Here is a 16,706-nt window from a genome sequence, read left to right on the forward strand (position 1 = left end):
TGTAGGTAACACGGAGTCCTTATTTTTTTTACTCGTCCGTGCATATCCCTACCTTTTACCAAAAAGTCACTAACCTATGATAATTTGACATGACCAATTGACTACGGCGTCCTTCAGAGTCAAACACAGTACTTAATGCTTACACATTACTGCTTCACGGCAGAAATAGGCGCCGTACCCAAAATCTAGCCAGCATCGTGCGCAAAGGCCTCCCACTGGAAATATATATAAATATTTCCAGTGGGAGGTTCCAGTTTTACTTATAAGATGTAGGTGCTTTACTTAACTTTACCTGTACTGGCATGAGTCTCCCGGGTTTTTAAAGTAAAGACAATAACGCTTGAAAATAAGTAATTAGTTTTTGCATCTGTGATGGTAATGATAGCCCTGTGACCTGTCTCACAACGACTTGATAATGTAGGTTTCAGCAAATAGCAATGAATACAACAAAACACCAAATTACAAACTATTTTATAAAGGTAGGTCCAATAAAAACAATTTGCTGGTATTTTTAACAATTTATAGACACGTGACAGTTTTGACATTCAATTACCTGGCTACTTACACTTAACTAATGATAATATTATAATCAGAAACGGAACATTTTTTATTGGTCTCAACCCATTTTCATTACATCACTACGTCAAAACAAAAGTGTAGATAACCCTTTGAAACAATAAATAGCGTACCGATATTAATTAATTGTAAAATGTTACTGACCGATCTACGGTATTTTTATTAAGAAATTCAATTTTATTTGTCATTTAATATAATGATTCATCAATAAATACAAACATATATTGACTATAACATGCTCCAAGAGTAAGATATTTTCTCCAGGTAATGAGGTAGAAGAGACCTCATATTTTCAAACCAGACAATTTTAAAATAATATCACAGTATGACTGAATACAAAATCATAATACTCTGAAACTGGCTTTTTATATGTTAGTACCTCCCTTATGCCTCACACCTTATATTCTAAGTTTAATACGATCTAATAGTAACATAGCTATAACTACCTTATTATTATGTATAGATAACTAAAATCGTAAAATAATTATTAGTCTTACGTTTTCCAACCAATATCAAGAAACGCTAATGATTTAAATCAGTCTTTGAAAATGTTACAATATTTTAACTGTCCCAAACTCATTTACAAAACCAAAAAATGTCCACCTAAAAAATTATATGCTCGTGCTAAAATCGAATAATAGGTATCTGTTACAATTGTTAGGTTCCTGACGTTATTACGCTTGAAAAATTTCTTGAATATGGACATAAACAAACAGATTTTGATAATTTAATTGAAAACTCAAGTTACGACCCGTTGTGTCCAATAATGAAACAAAAAATAGAAAAATAGAGACTATCACTCGCAGTCTTTCGACGAAAATTAGCAAGATTCAACAATATCGAATAGAAAGAACTATCTATCATCGATCACATTTTTGTAGTAGGTACAAAAACATATTATACAAAATGGTCTTAATTAGCGACGTATATATGTGAGGCAGACCTTTATTTATACATCTTTATATATTATAACAAAGTACACATATAAGTAGCATAATATTACTACCGCGGTATTTGTCTTTCTTGCTCAATTAGTAAAATGAGATCAAATCGCAAACGTTATTAAGATTAGACAGATTAATTGCAGACTGGATTTATTTTCACAAATCGTCACTCCTCCTACTCAAAACGCACTCAAGGTGATAAAATTATAATTATATACAAAAGCATACATACATACAACAAGTATGGACCTATATATAACGAACAATCAATAAAAATAAGGTACAAAATATTGCGCGTATTAGAGGAAATGTTATTTCACCATAAACTACTCACGTCGAATCAGATAAAAGAGTCGACAATCTTTCAGACATTTCCCGCCTACGATGGCCTTCAACTACGGATAATGCATTTATAAGATTGGTATCACTGTTCACAGTCTTGTTCAAAAGGAAATTGCTTTCTTCTTCTAATAAATTGCTGAAGTCATCTAAGTCATCCATAATTTTTTGTCTCTGAAATAAAAAACAATCTTTTGAATATTCCTTTCTAACTGGAAGTACACAAAATTGCAACAAGGGATGAAATAGTATTTTTGAGTCATCTGCTGTTTTCACGGGCGTCAGGTCCAAGCAATCTTCGTTGAAAATAACTTGTATGCTGCGGTGGTCCACTTGCAAAATAGCTCGGAAAGTCCAACTGATGTCTGTTTCGAGGGAAGCACCTTTATGCGCAGGTTCGCTGAAGTTACCAAGAGCAGGCTTAGACATATTTACACATATTGTCTGTTGTTTGGAGTCGGCTGCTGCTTAAACTGACGCATCGAACCATCGGTGTGAAAATAGCCATAGGTCCCTGTTGTATCTTATCGGCTACTGCAACGTCAGAAACAGCAGTCATCGAAAACCGTCACGTCACGGCATAACGACTTAAGATTCTGAGTCTGTACATTTTGCAACTTGAAGTTAAAGTCAGTCAACTATATCACGATATACTTACTGTCAGTCGATTATTTATTCTTAAAGCAATTTTAAGACAACACAGCTAACTTAACAATGAAAAATTTAAAGAGAAAGGGAACCAACAAAATTGAGAGTTCGTCAAGAACTTCCCACAAACTAATGGTCATGAACATGCAGTGTACCAAGTGACTATCTAATCACATGCCTATCTGATTCGATCATATGGTGCACAAAATTGAATTCTGCAAATTTAAATATTGTTTATGTAAGTGACCATTTCCAGAAACATATTGTATTATGGTGCGCCTCGTGTAGCAATACTAATACGGACGGAAAGACGGACTCTAGTAGTCCTAAAGTATTATTAAAGTTCCTCTTGTTTACCTTTTGTATGCGAAACCCTACAAATATTATCACTTGATTTATGTAAATATAACACAACTAATATAAGCCTGATGCAAAACATGGTGGACAAAAAGCCTTTGTTTTTCACATAATAAATTTTTACGCACCTTTTCCATCTCAGTTGATGTATTTTTCTCAGGTTCCTCTAATTTTTGTTTTCTTTTTAAACAATTTATGACGTCGCTTTTATGCTTCAGTCCACGGCTAGTCATTATCTACAACATACGTATATTGTCTCACACCATAGCCACGCGGGCCACGGCCAGTGTGATACACCAACCAAGAAGCCAATTATAACTAGGTCCCCACTCACTCTTTTTTTCGGTCATGATGTGCTTGACCGACTCAGCTTTATGATGTACAGTATGTAGTGCATAAGTTTTATTTAATTATATTTAAACATAAACTAAAAGCAAGACAAGCAACAAATTAGGTGTAATTATGTATAGGTGTAGTTAGTGCGGTTTTCAAGGAACTAAGGACCGGCAACGCTCTTGTGATTCTTCCGGTACTGCAGGAGAATGTGGGCGGCGGTGTTCACTTAAGATCAGATGACCCATACGCTCGTTTCTCCTCTCTTCCATAAAACAAAGCGTGATTGAATCGCGCACAAATATCTTTACATAAGTCAGTACTCAGTAGTATCAGGTTGAGGTCAATGTGATCAGCCGCCCGATCCCTTGTAACTTTCAGGCACTGTGCACTGGGGATATTATTAATACGTTGAAATCTTAAAACATTACATTTAATACAACTCAGAAAATAGGTCTGTATCTTTTTGTTCGACGACTATTTGCTGTTAGTGACACAAGTGAATTTGCCAGAAACTGTCATAACCATAATGTTAACACCAGGAACAGACATAAACTGATGATGCCTACTACTCGGCTTAGTCGAGTTAGTAAGTCTTTTGTGGGGCGATGTATATGCTTTTACAACAAGATCCCAGAAAATGTTCAAAACAAAGGTGTTACGTTATTCAAAAGAATTGTTAAAAAACGTTTGTGTGGTAAAGGTTACTATAACATAAATGACTTTCTTAATGATACCACAAATTGGGAATGGAGCGACCGCCCTCAGGCTATTAAATAATAAGTTTAATTGTACAATGTTACTTTGTAAATGTTACTTTAATTGTAAAACATATTTTTGATGAAAAAAAACCCCGCTGATTTTGTTGCGCCCATTCTTCTCAGGCCTGAGGTATTCACTTTGGAATGGGTGGTAGTTTTTTTTTTGACTTTCAATAAGTGATTTCACATCCTATTTTGAATAAAAATATTTGAATTTGAATTTAGTGACGTAATCCCGTTACTGTGGAAATTTTGGGACTTCTGTCTTCTCTCTTGATACCTGAAGAGATCGAAACAGGTCAAATCTGAAGGTCAGGTCTTTATGGCTGATGCATTAACATCCCCGGCCAAACTCTTAATTTGTTTCTGAGTGGGTAGGGCTGTGTTTGGTCTATATCGTTATCGGGTCGCGGCAAACCGCCTGTTATGCCGGCAGGTAATGATAGGATTACTTCTGTTTTTTTTTAATAATAACAGGCAAGAGGTCAACAATGTCCTCACACACAATATACACAGCATCACCTTATTGCAACTTAACCCGGGTTTCGCCACAGTCTGTGACCGTGAAACGTGATCCACTTTTGATCACCAGTTCATCAATCTCTTTCAAGACGGTTCGTTTCCAATACGTCTCAATAAAGAATGCCAAATGAGAGTCCAATTGGTAAAAAGAGCATTAGATTTCTTTCTGCCACCCAATTATCGTCCTTTTGTGTACCTAGATTGTTTCAAATGGGTCAAAGCTCTTTCGTGATCAGTGCCTAGTTCAGGTGTGTCGTAGCCTATGTATTTATAGTCATCAGTCTTTATTTTATAAAAAGTTCATAACTTATAATTTGATGTTATATTTATTGACATGAAAAGAACAATGGCGAAATTTTACCTGACTATAAGAATAACCGTCTTAGGTTAGGATGGTTACAAAAAAAAACTTCATAGATAAATTGACTTGTTAGATAAAATTGTATTGCAAAAGGAACCGGGGAAATAAATAAAATATTTATTTCATTTTCACATTATATGCTGTCACAACTATGAAATCATATCCATTTTAGGTTACATCAAGGAAAGCTATCTGTCAATATGACTGACAGCGATGAGCGAATGATCAATGAGTCACCTATGCCTAATACTAATAATACCTATCAATTATAGTTACCGCTGTTGTGTTGTTTTCTTTATATTAATAAGTAGTTTCTATTTTACCTGGCTTGGTTTTGGTCTTGAATAATATCTTTCTCTCGTTTTAAACTCTGAACGTCATTTTGAATTACTTCTGCTCTCCATTACCGGACTATGATATGCCCCACGATTTGGTCTAACGTACGCTGTTTATATAACAATAAACAAAATAAAATATTTTGCTTGTTTAATTTACTGCTACCTACTTCTACAAAATAAGAACTTGGACTGAGAAAAAGACATTAGGAAACTAGGTACTTATTTTACCAGTTTTTTAAGATTATAAAAATGGAAGTACTTAGTTTAAAAGCCGAGCCTTAAAATCGGGCGTAGGTTAGGTTAGAAGGTACACTTTAGAAGTACCTACCTACGACTATGGATTGCGGATTTGACTTTCCTCTTATAAAATTACTTATAAAGCTATGGACAACCAACTCTGGTTTGTTGAAAATAAACTGTTATTACCATTGCATCAAGTAACAAGTTTCCATTTTATCATAATATAATACTAAGAGTTGTTGACCGTAGACAGTTAAGTAATTAGGTATTAATTAACTATTTGCCTATGGTTACTAGTTCCTATCCTTAAAGATTTTTGGAATTCGTGTTATTCAGTGTTATTGTTGTTGGAACATGTTAGTTAGAATATAATAGATAAGTATACTATAGTTAGAATGCTAAAGTAATAAACAGAAAAACCTAACCTAAAAACTCAAACAAAATAATCATTTATTTCTCCATAATCCCGGTTCTAAATTAAAAATGAATTATGTCAGTAGATGCAGAAAATTATAGAAAACTAGTGGACCCAACAGACGTTGTCCTGTACACACGTCTTAAATTTGAAAAATCTGTCCAGCCGTTAGGAGGAGTTCACTAACATACACATGAGCAGGAGAATTATATTATATGGACGTAATTGAGAATCTAAACCAATCTCAAATTCACTGAAACAAACAAAAAGTCATCAAAATCGGTCCAGCCGTTTAGGAGGTAGTTTAATTGGGAATCTAAACCATTCTTGAATCCACCCGAAGACACACATCAATCTCAAATTCACTGGAACACACAAAAATCTCATCAAAATCGGTCCAGCCGTTCAGGAGGTAGTTCAATTGTGAATCTAAACCATTCTCGAATCCACCTGAAGACACACAGAAAGTTTCAATAAAATCGGTCCAGCCGTCTAGGAGGAGTTCAGTGACATACACACGCACACAAGAATTATATATATAAAGATTAATTAGTACACGTCAGTTCTTGAGACACTACCATTCAATTTCAAATATTTTGTAGTATGGAACTTCGCCATTGTTCTTTAAATAATAAATTACCTACCTGTTTAAAGGTCTTTAGACGCCGAGATCTTTATAAATGAGTTTCATGAAAGCACGTTGTAAATTCCACGCTTACGTAATAAATTAAGGTTTTGACCTCAGAATGCGAGCATGAATTACAATTTATTTTTTGCACACTATTAGGAAACAGGTGAGGCTATGATAGGAGGAAGGATGAAAATATTTCGGCAGAAGTTATACTTGAGAAAGCTATAGTTTGTGCTTCTCCTGGAAAATATAATTATTCCATTCTTTATACTTACGAGATCAGGGCATAAGTCGCTTGACTGCAACGCGTTTTTATTTAACAGCTCACCTCGACTTTGAACAACTTCCCATTCAAAATTAATATTTTTAGGGACATACACCTTCCTTGTGAATACACTGGAATGTTATAATTAAAAAAAATTAACTTAAAGTTACAGCATATAAATAAAACTTGATAAGTTTAATGCCAGTTTACTCACAGACTGATTTTATTGAAAGCTTCCTCTTCTGTATAGAATTGAGTAAATTGAAATCCAGGAAATTTAAAACTTAGCGAGCCGTCTTCCCTTTGTTTTCCTGGGATCCAACCCAGCTTTTGTATGTTTTTTGATTGCACCCAGACATCTTTAACGTCATCGTCATCATCTGAGATAATGCAGATATCTGACTCTGGAGGCTTACATACATCACTATTGACGAGAAAATTTTCTATGTCCATTGCAAGATCATCGTTTTTCAAGAGTGATTGTGATTGTTCTTCGAAAAACGATTTTCTGTTGATTTCTTCCGGTTTTAATATGAACATACCCTTTTCCATTCTACTACTTGATGGTCTTAGCTGTGGGCTTTCACTTTCCAGGACAGTTTTAACTTGCGGAGCAATTTCAGCAATAGGTTTATTCAATGAGGACCTTGTTTTGTTTGATTTCAGTGATCTAGATTTATCAGTAATTATTTGTTGAATATTAATATGTGATTTAATTTGACTATGTTTAAGCGAAACCGTGTCTAATTCCTGAGATTTTGATGTTTGCAAAGAAAGAAAACTAGTAGGATAGAACGTCGATGACCTTTGAATTTTTATTGGTTTTACAATTTTTGGATCTATTGGCCTATTCGCAATACTTGATTGAGCACAGCTACTTGTTCCTGATGTCTTGATTTCTATAGTTTTGTAAGGTGCATCACTTTCCAAAGGAATTGTTTCTTGTGTAATCAGGTTTGCGGGCAATAAAGAGAGTGGCTGGTCAATAATTTTGACATTGTCTACCTTATCTACGGTGATCCAAACGCCTCTTGTTTTATTCGTACATTGAACAGAAGTTAACTTTATTGTTTCTACTCCAAGTGGTTCATCTTTCTCATACGGACCAATAAAAACATTTTGCTCCATCATGTTAGGAATTGCATATATCCCAAACTGTGGATCATTTAAATTGATCCTACTCATTTGAGACGAGAGTCGCACAGTTTTTTCTGATACCCGTGAAACATGTATAGCCCTTAAAACGCTATCATATTTTACAAAAAATCCTTTTTTATAAAAGTGTATTTCACTGAAATCATTTTCTACGGTCATAATAAACCACTTAGAAATATTAGAATCATCTCCAATAGTAATGACAGGTTCAGTAATAGTTGTACGCTTAGTATTATCCAATGCTGTCAAAATATTTTCAGAATCGATATTTTGATTCTCCTCACTCATGAACGCACTGCTACAAGATTCTTCAGATTCTGTTGCTATACTATCATCATTGCGGTAAAGTGCATTTCTTTTGTGACGATTGTAAGTGAGGGATGCAATTAGCTCCCAACAATAAGACAAACCAAATAAAATACAAAAACTGTCTTTAAGTTCTGTTTCATTTGTAAGCAAGTTTCTAACTGTATTTGGATAATTTTGTAACTCACTTATATTTATATCATTTATATTCATACAGTTATTAAAAAAAGGGTGTTTTGTACTAACCGCGATGAAAGTACGATAAGGTTTCACTTTGGAAATCAAAAACAAATTTTTTTTCTCTCTATACCTATTCAAAATAAAGTCCCATGGTAGAAGTGCGGGTTTGTCTAGCTGAGGTGGTTCTAAAGAAGTTTTTATTATTCCTTGTTTCATTTGCTCTTTGTATTGCTTGTAAGCAGCTCCTAGCCATGCTACTACCTTGGGATCTTTAAATAAATTGGTAGATGCTGGTGAAGGTTTAGGAAACGTGTCCTTAATGTTTTTTAATGAACCTATCATATTGTATGCAACCACATCAGTGGATAAGTCTTCATCCATGTCATTTTCGATGTTATTTATATTTATTTCTTGCTGGTTGTCTTCACAGCCCGTATATTTCGTACAATCTTTATTGTCAATTCGTAAACCCTGTACTCTTAGTAATTTTTTTTGCAGGCTTTTGTCATTTTTCTCCATTTCGGCAATTTTTCTATTTGTTACAGCATAATATGAAGGGGAAAACAGTCTATAGTAAGTTCGCACTCTGGCACACGTACTCCATTCATTATCTTCCGTTTCTGTGAGTAGACAAAGTTTACTGGCTAATTCGCCAACACGAGAGTTTTCGCATGTCTTCATTGGCTTACTTAGTTCTAATTCATGGTTCTTGAGATTACTTAATTCATTTAAATCAATGTTTAATATACAGCTATCTGCCGCCAAAATTTCCTCTTCTTTAGACATGGCACATTCTGTGAATTTTCCTTTGCAAAAACATTTGTACAGATTATGAATCATACACCAAGGTTCAACATTGTCTAAGCTAAGTTTCGGGACGGTGATAGTTATTTTTTTTTCCAATTTTTCTTCAACATTAGTGATCTTTTTATTCGTGTAAAAATCTTCATATCTTTTGCAAGGTTTCAATTCTCTTCTCTGTGATTTTATAAACATGCTTTTATCACCTGATAGTATAACTGTCTGGCGAAATTTTTGCTCTTCTTTAGCTAATCCCAACTTATTATTATTATCTAAATGAATTAGGTCATCCATTATATGCTTACTGCCGTCAGAAAGTGATTCCACGATTTTGGAAAATTTACACTGACATTGGAACATACACTGTATCTGACCACAGTGAGATCTTAATTTAAATCCAAAATCTAACGATTCACAAATACATCCTAATAAGCAGTGTGGCTTTTGACAGTTGATGTTATAAGTTGTATTTAAAATTTCGCCTGGTTGGGTTAATTTAATAACGGTAACATCAAGTCGTTCTAATTCTCCATAACATCTCTTCTTATTTTTCTCTTTTGTCGATATATTATTTAAGTTAGTGTGCTTAGATTCAGTGTCAATGATTGCGTCGTCACTTGGCAGAAACATATAATTCTGATTCAGACTTATTTCTACTGAGTCGATAATTTTTTTCAACATTGTTTTTACCTCAGATAGTATAAGCAAATCATCTGGACAATTATTAGAAGGAGTAACATTATTTTCAACAAAACTTTCATTGTATGCGGTATTTCTACGTGCTAATACATTGTTTTGGTGACAGGCATAGTCTAAATTAAAAGTAATGCAATCCTTATGTTTTTGATTAATTTTTCCGCCTTTAGTTTGCTCACCTAAAGTGCAAGTTGCAAACTCAGCCCATTTATCGGATATTTTGCCATTTGTATCTTGCATAAAATTCTTACATACAAACTTATTCATTACAGGGTCTAATGATACGCCAAGAATGGGTTCTATATCTAAAACTGGCATTGGCAATTTTGCGGTTATTGCACTACCAAATTGAAATTTTTGGAAGGAATTATCGAGATACTTCTTTTTTGATAACGGTCCAGGTTTAAAGTTAACAATTAAAGAGTCACGAAGAAGATTTTTTTTTGGGAACCCCAAGTGTCTTTTCTGTATTCTCTTATTGGGTCTGTATTTAAGATTCCCAATATCGAATTTACAAAGGAATTCATTTTTACCTCCTCGACTCCCACAAATCTGAACGTTTCTTCCATTCCATCGAACGTATTGTGTTACATGCTTTTGACCTAACGGATTTAAATTCATCATCATCTGCCAAATATCTCTGGATATAGGACTACCGTTTGATAACATGTTTATCACCATTTTCTTTGTATTATCTTCTCTTGACGATCCACATCTAATTTTTCGAAACAATATATTCCGTTGCTTTTCCAAATCTCCAGGTAAGTAAGTATAAACATCTTTTTCAAACATTTCCCTGATCTGCCGAACCGTTTTTACTTTTAATTTAAGTTTCTTTTTCGGCACGTAGTATTTATCATTTTTGGGCACAAAACTACATGTAACATCAATAATTGTAGTACTCTCAGGTACAGGTTGAGCTGGCTCAATCTCTAATAAATCATACAAATTATTTTGTAAATTATTATTTGCTCTTAGGATATTCGATGCGAATACTTTGCTGTCGACCTCCATTCTATCTGAAACAATGTTTTAAAGAAAAATAAAACAAAATGCCACATTAAGCGAGAGTATATGTTAGATCCATAATTAGTAATGTTTGAAAAGCTAATATGTAAAGAATTCTTTGTTTTATTGGATATTGTCTGCTATCGACATCCGTGTAGTGCATTAGTAAATGATTACCTGGATGCGCAAAAATCAATTATTTTTATACGATTTTTTTCAATGACATACTTAATTCCTTAAAAAAAAGCATTAGTTTTTCAAGAGTGTGTAAGCACTATATTACAGGAGTCAGAGACTACGCCTTTGAGTATGAGTGCCGGAATAAACGCGTTAGCACCGGCTTCAACTCAGGGGCACACGTTCTAAGCTCGATTGGAGAAATGCCATCCGGCTCGGTCGAATTCCTTACGTCCAACGAAAACAGAGCTCACCGAACAGTTTTCTGAAGTTGAAGTTACCAAGAGTAGCTTTCAACAACGACCCCAACTTGCGTATTCCAGTCGAAAAGCTGCTCGCCGATTTTGACGACGTCCTTCGATTTCGCACGGGCTATTTAACGCTTATAAAATCTGGAGGCACACTTATATTTCCTCTATAGAATTTTGCAGTTCGGATCCTGTGAGCCCAGCGCCGCAACCCATGTCCGATGCGCCTGTTTTTTTGCAGTCAGATGCTGCTTTAACTAAAGTATCAAACCAGGACTGTTATCTGCCACCGATCGGTACTACAGAGCTTGGTATAAAAACATCCATGCCCTGTTGTATCTCATCGGCTACTGCAACGGCGCAGGCACTAGGATCATCGGAAGGGAAACAAAACTTACCCCAGTGGTGGGATGCAAAAAAGGAACCCATCCTATCACAATCTGCTGACTTGTAGTGCCTAAGGTGGCGGGTCGCTGTTGGTCTGCGACATGGGCGTCGGATAGACACAACACTCCTGACCAATAATGTATGGTAGTAATGGTCGGACGTTCCGAGAGGGGCGTCGACAGAGACCTGGTAACTATCGGGATGTAGTCAGCAGAAGATCTAACGGCAGGTCCACATCTGAGAGCCGCATTGGCTACTCAACGAATCGGGACATATCATATGCCAAGCCGTTGAAATCACCCAAGACTACGATTTCAGCGAAGGGGTCGGTGCAAGCACGTCGTCAATTGCCGCTTGAACGCAGCCTTTGAGATGATCCTTTTCTGCGTTACCACTATGGGACCTGTAGACACACGCATAGATGCGGACGCGGCCATCAAAATCTACACGGAGCCAGAGAGTAGATAGATCCCTACCCTCAAAATTGCCGAGACGGCGACAGCAAATATCCTCCCTAACGTACACACATACCCCGGCATGATGGTAAAAAATTATGCTCAATTCGAGGTCGAGATATCTGAGTCTCCGCGAGGAAACACAAGGCCGGCTGCGACGTCTCAAGGTGGTGATGTACGGCGTGTAAATTAGAGTGGACTCCCCTAGTGTTGCAAATGTCCGCATTAAGCGTGGAGCGAGGTGCCATGGTGTTGTTGCCTCGCTTGTCCTCGTATTGGTGTCCTTGTATTGGTGTTTTGAAATTTAAATATTTATTGATGTGTTTTACATCTTTCACAAACAACAGTTAACAACTGAATGTAGAATAATTGTTTTATAATGAAAGATTTTAAAAACACTTTGTCTTTGAGAGCAATGCACCTGTAATGCACCAGGTGACGTCTGAAGTGTGTGATCCAGCTGTTTTATCGCTTACTTCATAACTGTGTATAAATAGAGACAAGGTCTGCATTCCAGGAGGTGTCTCGAGGTAATCCGTAATAAAGTTGTTTCATCACTTTCTGGAACCTTCTGGAATAGAAGGTGTCTCGATCTAATCCGTGATTGTGTTGTTTCATCACTTTCTTCATAACTGGGTATTAGAGACAAGGACTGCATTCCAGGTGTCTGGATGTAATACGTGATCAAGTTGTTTCATGACTTTCTTCATTACTGGGTATAATAGACACAAGACCAGAATTCCAGAAGGTGCCTCGACGTAATCCGTGATCCAGTTGTTTCATCACTTTCTTCAAATTTTAATATGATAACTGTTTTCAATTTCATAATGCATCCTTATTTTCTATATTTATCTTACCTATTTATAAAATACTTGTAACTAAGTACTTAAGTACCTAAGGTAAGGTAGTACCGTATAGTTAGAAGAATTTTATTATGTAACATAATTATTATAAGCGGTCTCAAAATATTTGTTATGCCAGAAAAGGTCAACTAAGTAAGTATTTAGGTAAATTATTAGATTTTGGCACCTATTACTTATTAGTCCTGCAAATATATATCTTGCATCGTGTAGTTATTTATTAGTATTAAAGTTTATTACACTATAGACCATTTGTATTGACAATAAAGTGCGTTAAGCCCGCGGACATTTTGTCAGAGGCCACAAACCTGTCTTATTTATAGTTACCGTGATATATTATAAATAAAACAACAGATAGCAAAAACACTGTACAAATTTATTTAAAATTGAATGTTGATTACATTTCATGGCGTGGGTACGTTTATTTCATCATCATCAATACAGAAGCGATTATAGAGTAGACTTTGGGATGTAATGATCAATACTAAAATATTATATGTGCATAATATATAACAAGAAGCAGATTAAATTTTATATCCTGTGAGCATGGTAATAAATAGTGGAAAATGACGAGGTCGTTATGACAGTAGCCATTTTGTTTTTTTTTTCAGAAGCATAACTCAAATTTTGCATCAGACGATGATGATCATGAACGGCTCACGGTGACTGTATCTATTACAAACTCTTGGAGGTTTTCGATTCATCTGCAATAAAGAGAATAATTAATGACCGACACTTACTACTCTATAAAACACATTATTAAAAAACGTTTGCGCATGACTATGCCACTCGCATTTCGGCATCATTAGCATACTAATCAGTTAAATAAAATAATAGTTACATTTTTAAAAAAGAAGACATAAATTAATTGAGTGAGAATACTTTAGTTGTGTAAAATTTTTGCGTAATATGCCATTTATATAAATTAGCCAATTATCAATGTTTATGACTTCGTTTTAGATGGTTATTAAGCAACTGCAATTGCACATGTGAGTAAAGTATTTCTATAATTTAATGGTCTATTTAACATACAGCATTAAAGCAGTTTATATCAGTGCTACGCTTTAAATTCTGCTGTGTGACAATGTGTGACGATAACGATAAATAAAAGGAGACTCAAAAACATTCAGTCTGAACTAAAAACAGCCTGAATCGCGTCTAGCACACACAGATAAAAACAGCCCATTAATCCAAAGGATATAAAGTGACTTCCAAATTTCCACGCATATACCACCACCCAATCTTACTGAATAAGGTCTATTAGTTACTTACTTAAAATCAGCACAAAGATTTATCAAAATAAGACCTACCTGTGATACGAAATACCTTCAACGACGTCTTTGCCCGCTGGACGGACCAGCTTGATCCAAATTACCTTAATTTAATCAATCACCAAAACAATAACAAAAATAACTGAGATTAATTCTCAAAAAAAAGGCAATCACAAAAAGGATTATTGTAAAATGTACACGTAAGCGCATCCGGTAGAGTAATGAACAAACAACAAAATGGCGGGCGAACCAATTGTGACGCACACCTTGCTTGTGTCTGATTTTCGGAAGAAGTTGTGTTTCATATTTGAGTATTAAATTTGTAATGGCTTGTGGTTATTGTTATAATGTTTGAAATTTATTCATTTGAAGCAGTCAAAATAAAAGATATAAGTAACTACTTACTTAGTTGTTTGCCATTAAAATCTTTGAGGTTAGTTAGTATATAATAAACAATAAAACGAGTTAAACAAAGTTATCAAATTAATCAACTCTATAATTTTAGTAATAATCATATTTTTTTATGTTAGGTATACTCTTACATTCATTGCAGCGCGTTGCTAGGGTGAACACACTTTATTTTCAATAAAAACTGTCTACAGTCTACATGTCACACTATAGCATAATTTTATTAAAAAGTACTTAATCATAATCAAATATAGATACTCAGAAATCCTTATACATCATAAATAATGTCCTTAATTAAATTATATAACATAATAGTAATATCATAAGTAACTGGCAAATCACAAAATTAGATGTTACGATAACTCAGCAAGAGTTGTGAACTTGTGAAGAATGAGCCGTGAGGATCATAGTGAATAAAAAGTTATTTGACAACAGCTGACAGATGTTAATAAAAACGTAAGAACGTGCATAATTAAAAAAATCACATATTATAAAATTGTATAAGTTAAAAAGATATGAATATTTAAAACTAAAAGGCCTAGGTTACCTACCTTGATAAAACACACGAAGATAAAATAAAATAGGAAACTACAGCGTTATATCCATTTTATCACAGATATTCTACCACGTGATGACAAAATGGCGGCCATGTTTCATCTAAGAGAAATCATTACGATGCTAGTAATCTGATTTAATCACATTCTATGGATTGACAAAATAATACATAAGCATGAATTCGTTACTACTGCAAAATTCTATGACTGGATAAAGAGTTATTTACATTATTCTTAAAAAGCTGAAGTTCCTACTTAAATTATCAAACTTGAGATGTAAACATTAAAAAACGTCAAAAGTACAGAAAATCCATAGATCCATAACGACATACAGGCAGTTTTGGAACAGATTAAAAATAGCACCAAATTTTGATTATTTTGATTTATGTACGTTTTAAATAATATATAGAAATATGTAGCATTTATTTGTTGATAAAAAAAAAGTTATACCTGCAGTAATTTAGAACTATTATGTTAGTTTCAAGTTGTCTAATATTTTCTAAGGGATTCATACTAATTTCCTTTATACTATAAGAAGAAATTGTAAGTTGTAAATTGTAATTTACAACATGAAACCAGATTAAGAACAAATCGCAAATATTACTTGATAAATTAAAAATACTTTATTCAAAAAATTATCAATTTTGAGATATCCTAGGCACTATATCCTCTTAGTGTTGTACCACGTGACCTCAGATTTCAAAATGGCCGATTTGGCATCCATTTTCTAGCAGTCTGTGTAAGACAATATATTGCTATCTGTTATTAAGGTTAAGTCCAAAATGTTAATATCAGCTTACCTATATAAACATTTGCTTGATTCTTTAAAAACTTAGCGTAATTTTTCAACAAAACTACAAGGTTATACAGTAATTCACATGTAACAACAAAAATAATGCTCAAGTATTTGTATTTTGATTAAAGCGTCGAATTGTGACAAATGACAATGACCCTAACTACATGTCATGTTAAACCATAGACTTAAAATCTAATAGACTGCCAGCATGTTGAAATATGCGAAAGGTTTAAGGTACCTATGAACTTTATATAATCGGAGAAGGTATCCCATTATATTTTTGCTATACATTAAAAGGTTATTTTAAGACTACAAGTTCTTGATACGATTACTTGATAATAATTAACCCAGTGGTTTAAGATTTGGATTGAATATGATCGAAAATGGAGAAATTTTGTGGACCATGGTGATAATATAATCGATTTGTAAAGGTAAAAAAAAAATATGGACTATTTATGTATAAATTTTGTATTTAAATTATATTACTTGGAGGTTAGGTGAGTTGTCATTTAGTTAATAATATTGAAACGAATTATCTTGCCCCAAACTAGGCATGAGTCTGTAGGTACTATGGGTTGCTATACAACGATATAATATTAAATACGATATACTTACAAATACAAATAAACAGCCATGACTCGGAAACAAACATCAATATTCATCACATATATCCC

At 34.2% G+C, this 16,706-nt stretch overlaps 1 protein-coding gene across 4 annotated transcripts; it reads right to left on the reverse strand.

Moving 5' to 3' along the window:
* Positions 1-876: 876 nt before the first annotated feature.
* Positions 877-16,170, reverse strand: LOC126970554 (uncharacterized). Of its 4 annotated transcripts, XM_050816524.1 has the most exons (6): positions 15,234-16,008; positions 6,945-10,887; positions 6,741-6,861; positions 5,165-5,286; positions 2,993-3,100; positions 2,018-2,033 (listed from the first exon to the last, which is right to left on the reverse strand). In XM_050816524.1, the coding sequence occupies exons 2-4, from the start codon at positions 10,880-10,882 to the stop codon at positions 5,245-5,247; spliced, it is 4,101 nt and encodes a 1,366-aa protein (XP_050672481.1). In that variant the 5' UTR covers positions 10,883-10,887; positions 15,234-16,008; the 3' UTR covers positions 2,018-2,033; positions 2,993-3,100; positions 5,165-5,244. The 4 variants fall into 4 exon arrangements, 3 of the variants coding, with proteins under 3 accessions (XP_050672480.1, XP_050672479.1, XP_050672481.1); XM_050816523.1 differs by lacking the exons at positions 5,165-5,286; positions 15,234-16,008 and adding an exon at positions 16,037-16,170 and having other exon boundaries at positions 877-2,033; positions 6,945-10,883; XM_050816522.1 differs by lacking the exons at positions 5,165-5,286; positions 15,234-16,008 and adding an exon at positions 16,037-16,170 and having other exon boundaries at positions 877-2,033.
* Positions 16,171-16,706: the final 536 nt, after the last annotated feature.

The sequence above is a fragment of the Leptidea sinapis genome, chromosome 21, assembly GCF_905404315.1.
Source record: "Leptidea sinapis chromosome 21, ilLepSina1.1, whole genome shotgun sequence".
In the NCBI taxonomy this organism is placed as follows: domain Eukaryota; kingdom Metazoa; phylum Arthropoda; class Insecta; order Lepidoptera; family Pieridae; genus Leptidea; species Leptidea sinapis.

Excerpts from the sequence above, each read along its gene's own strand:
- LOC126970554 (XM_050816523.1), bottom strand. The coding sequence starts at position 10,882 with ATGGAGGTCGACAGCAAAGTATTCGCATCGAATATCCTAAGAGCAAAT. Across the intron at positions 3,101-6,740 it reads GCGACTTATGCCCTGATCTC|ATAATGACTAGCCGTGGACT; the intron begins GTAAGTATAAAG and ends CGTATGTTGTAG. Across the intron at positions 2,034-2,992 it reads CATCAACTGAGATGGAAAAG|AGACAAAAAATTATGGATGA; the intron begins GTGCGTAAAAAT and ends TTTTTATTTCAG.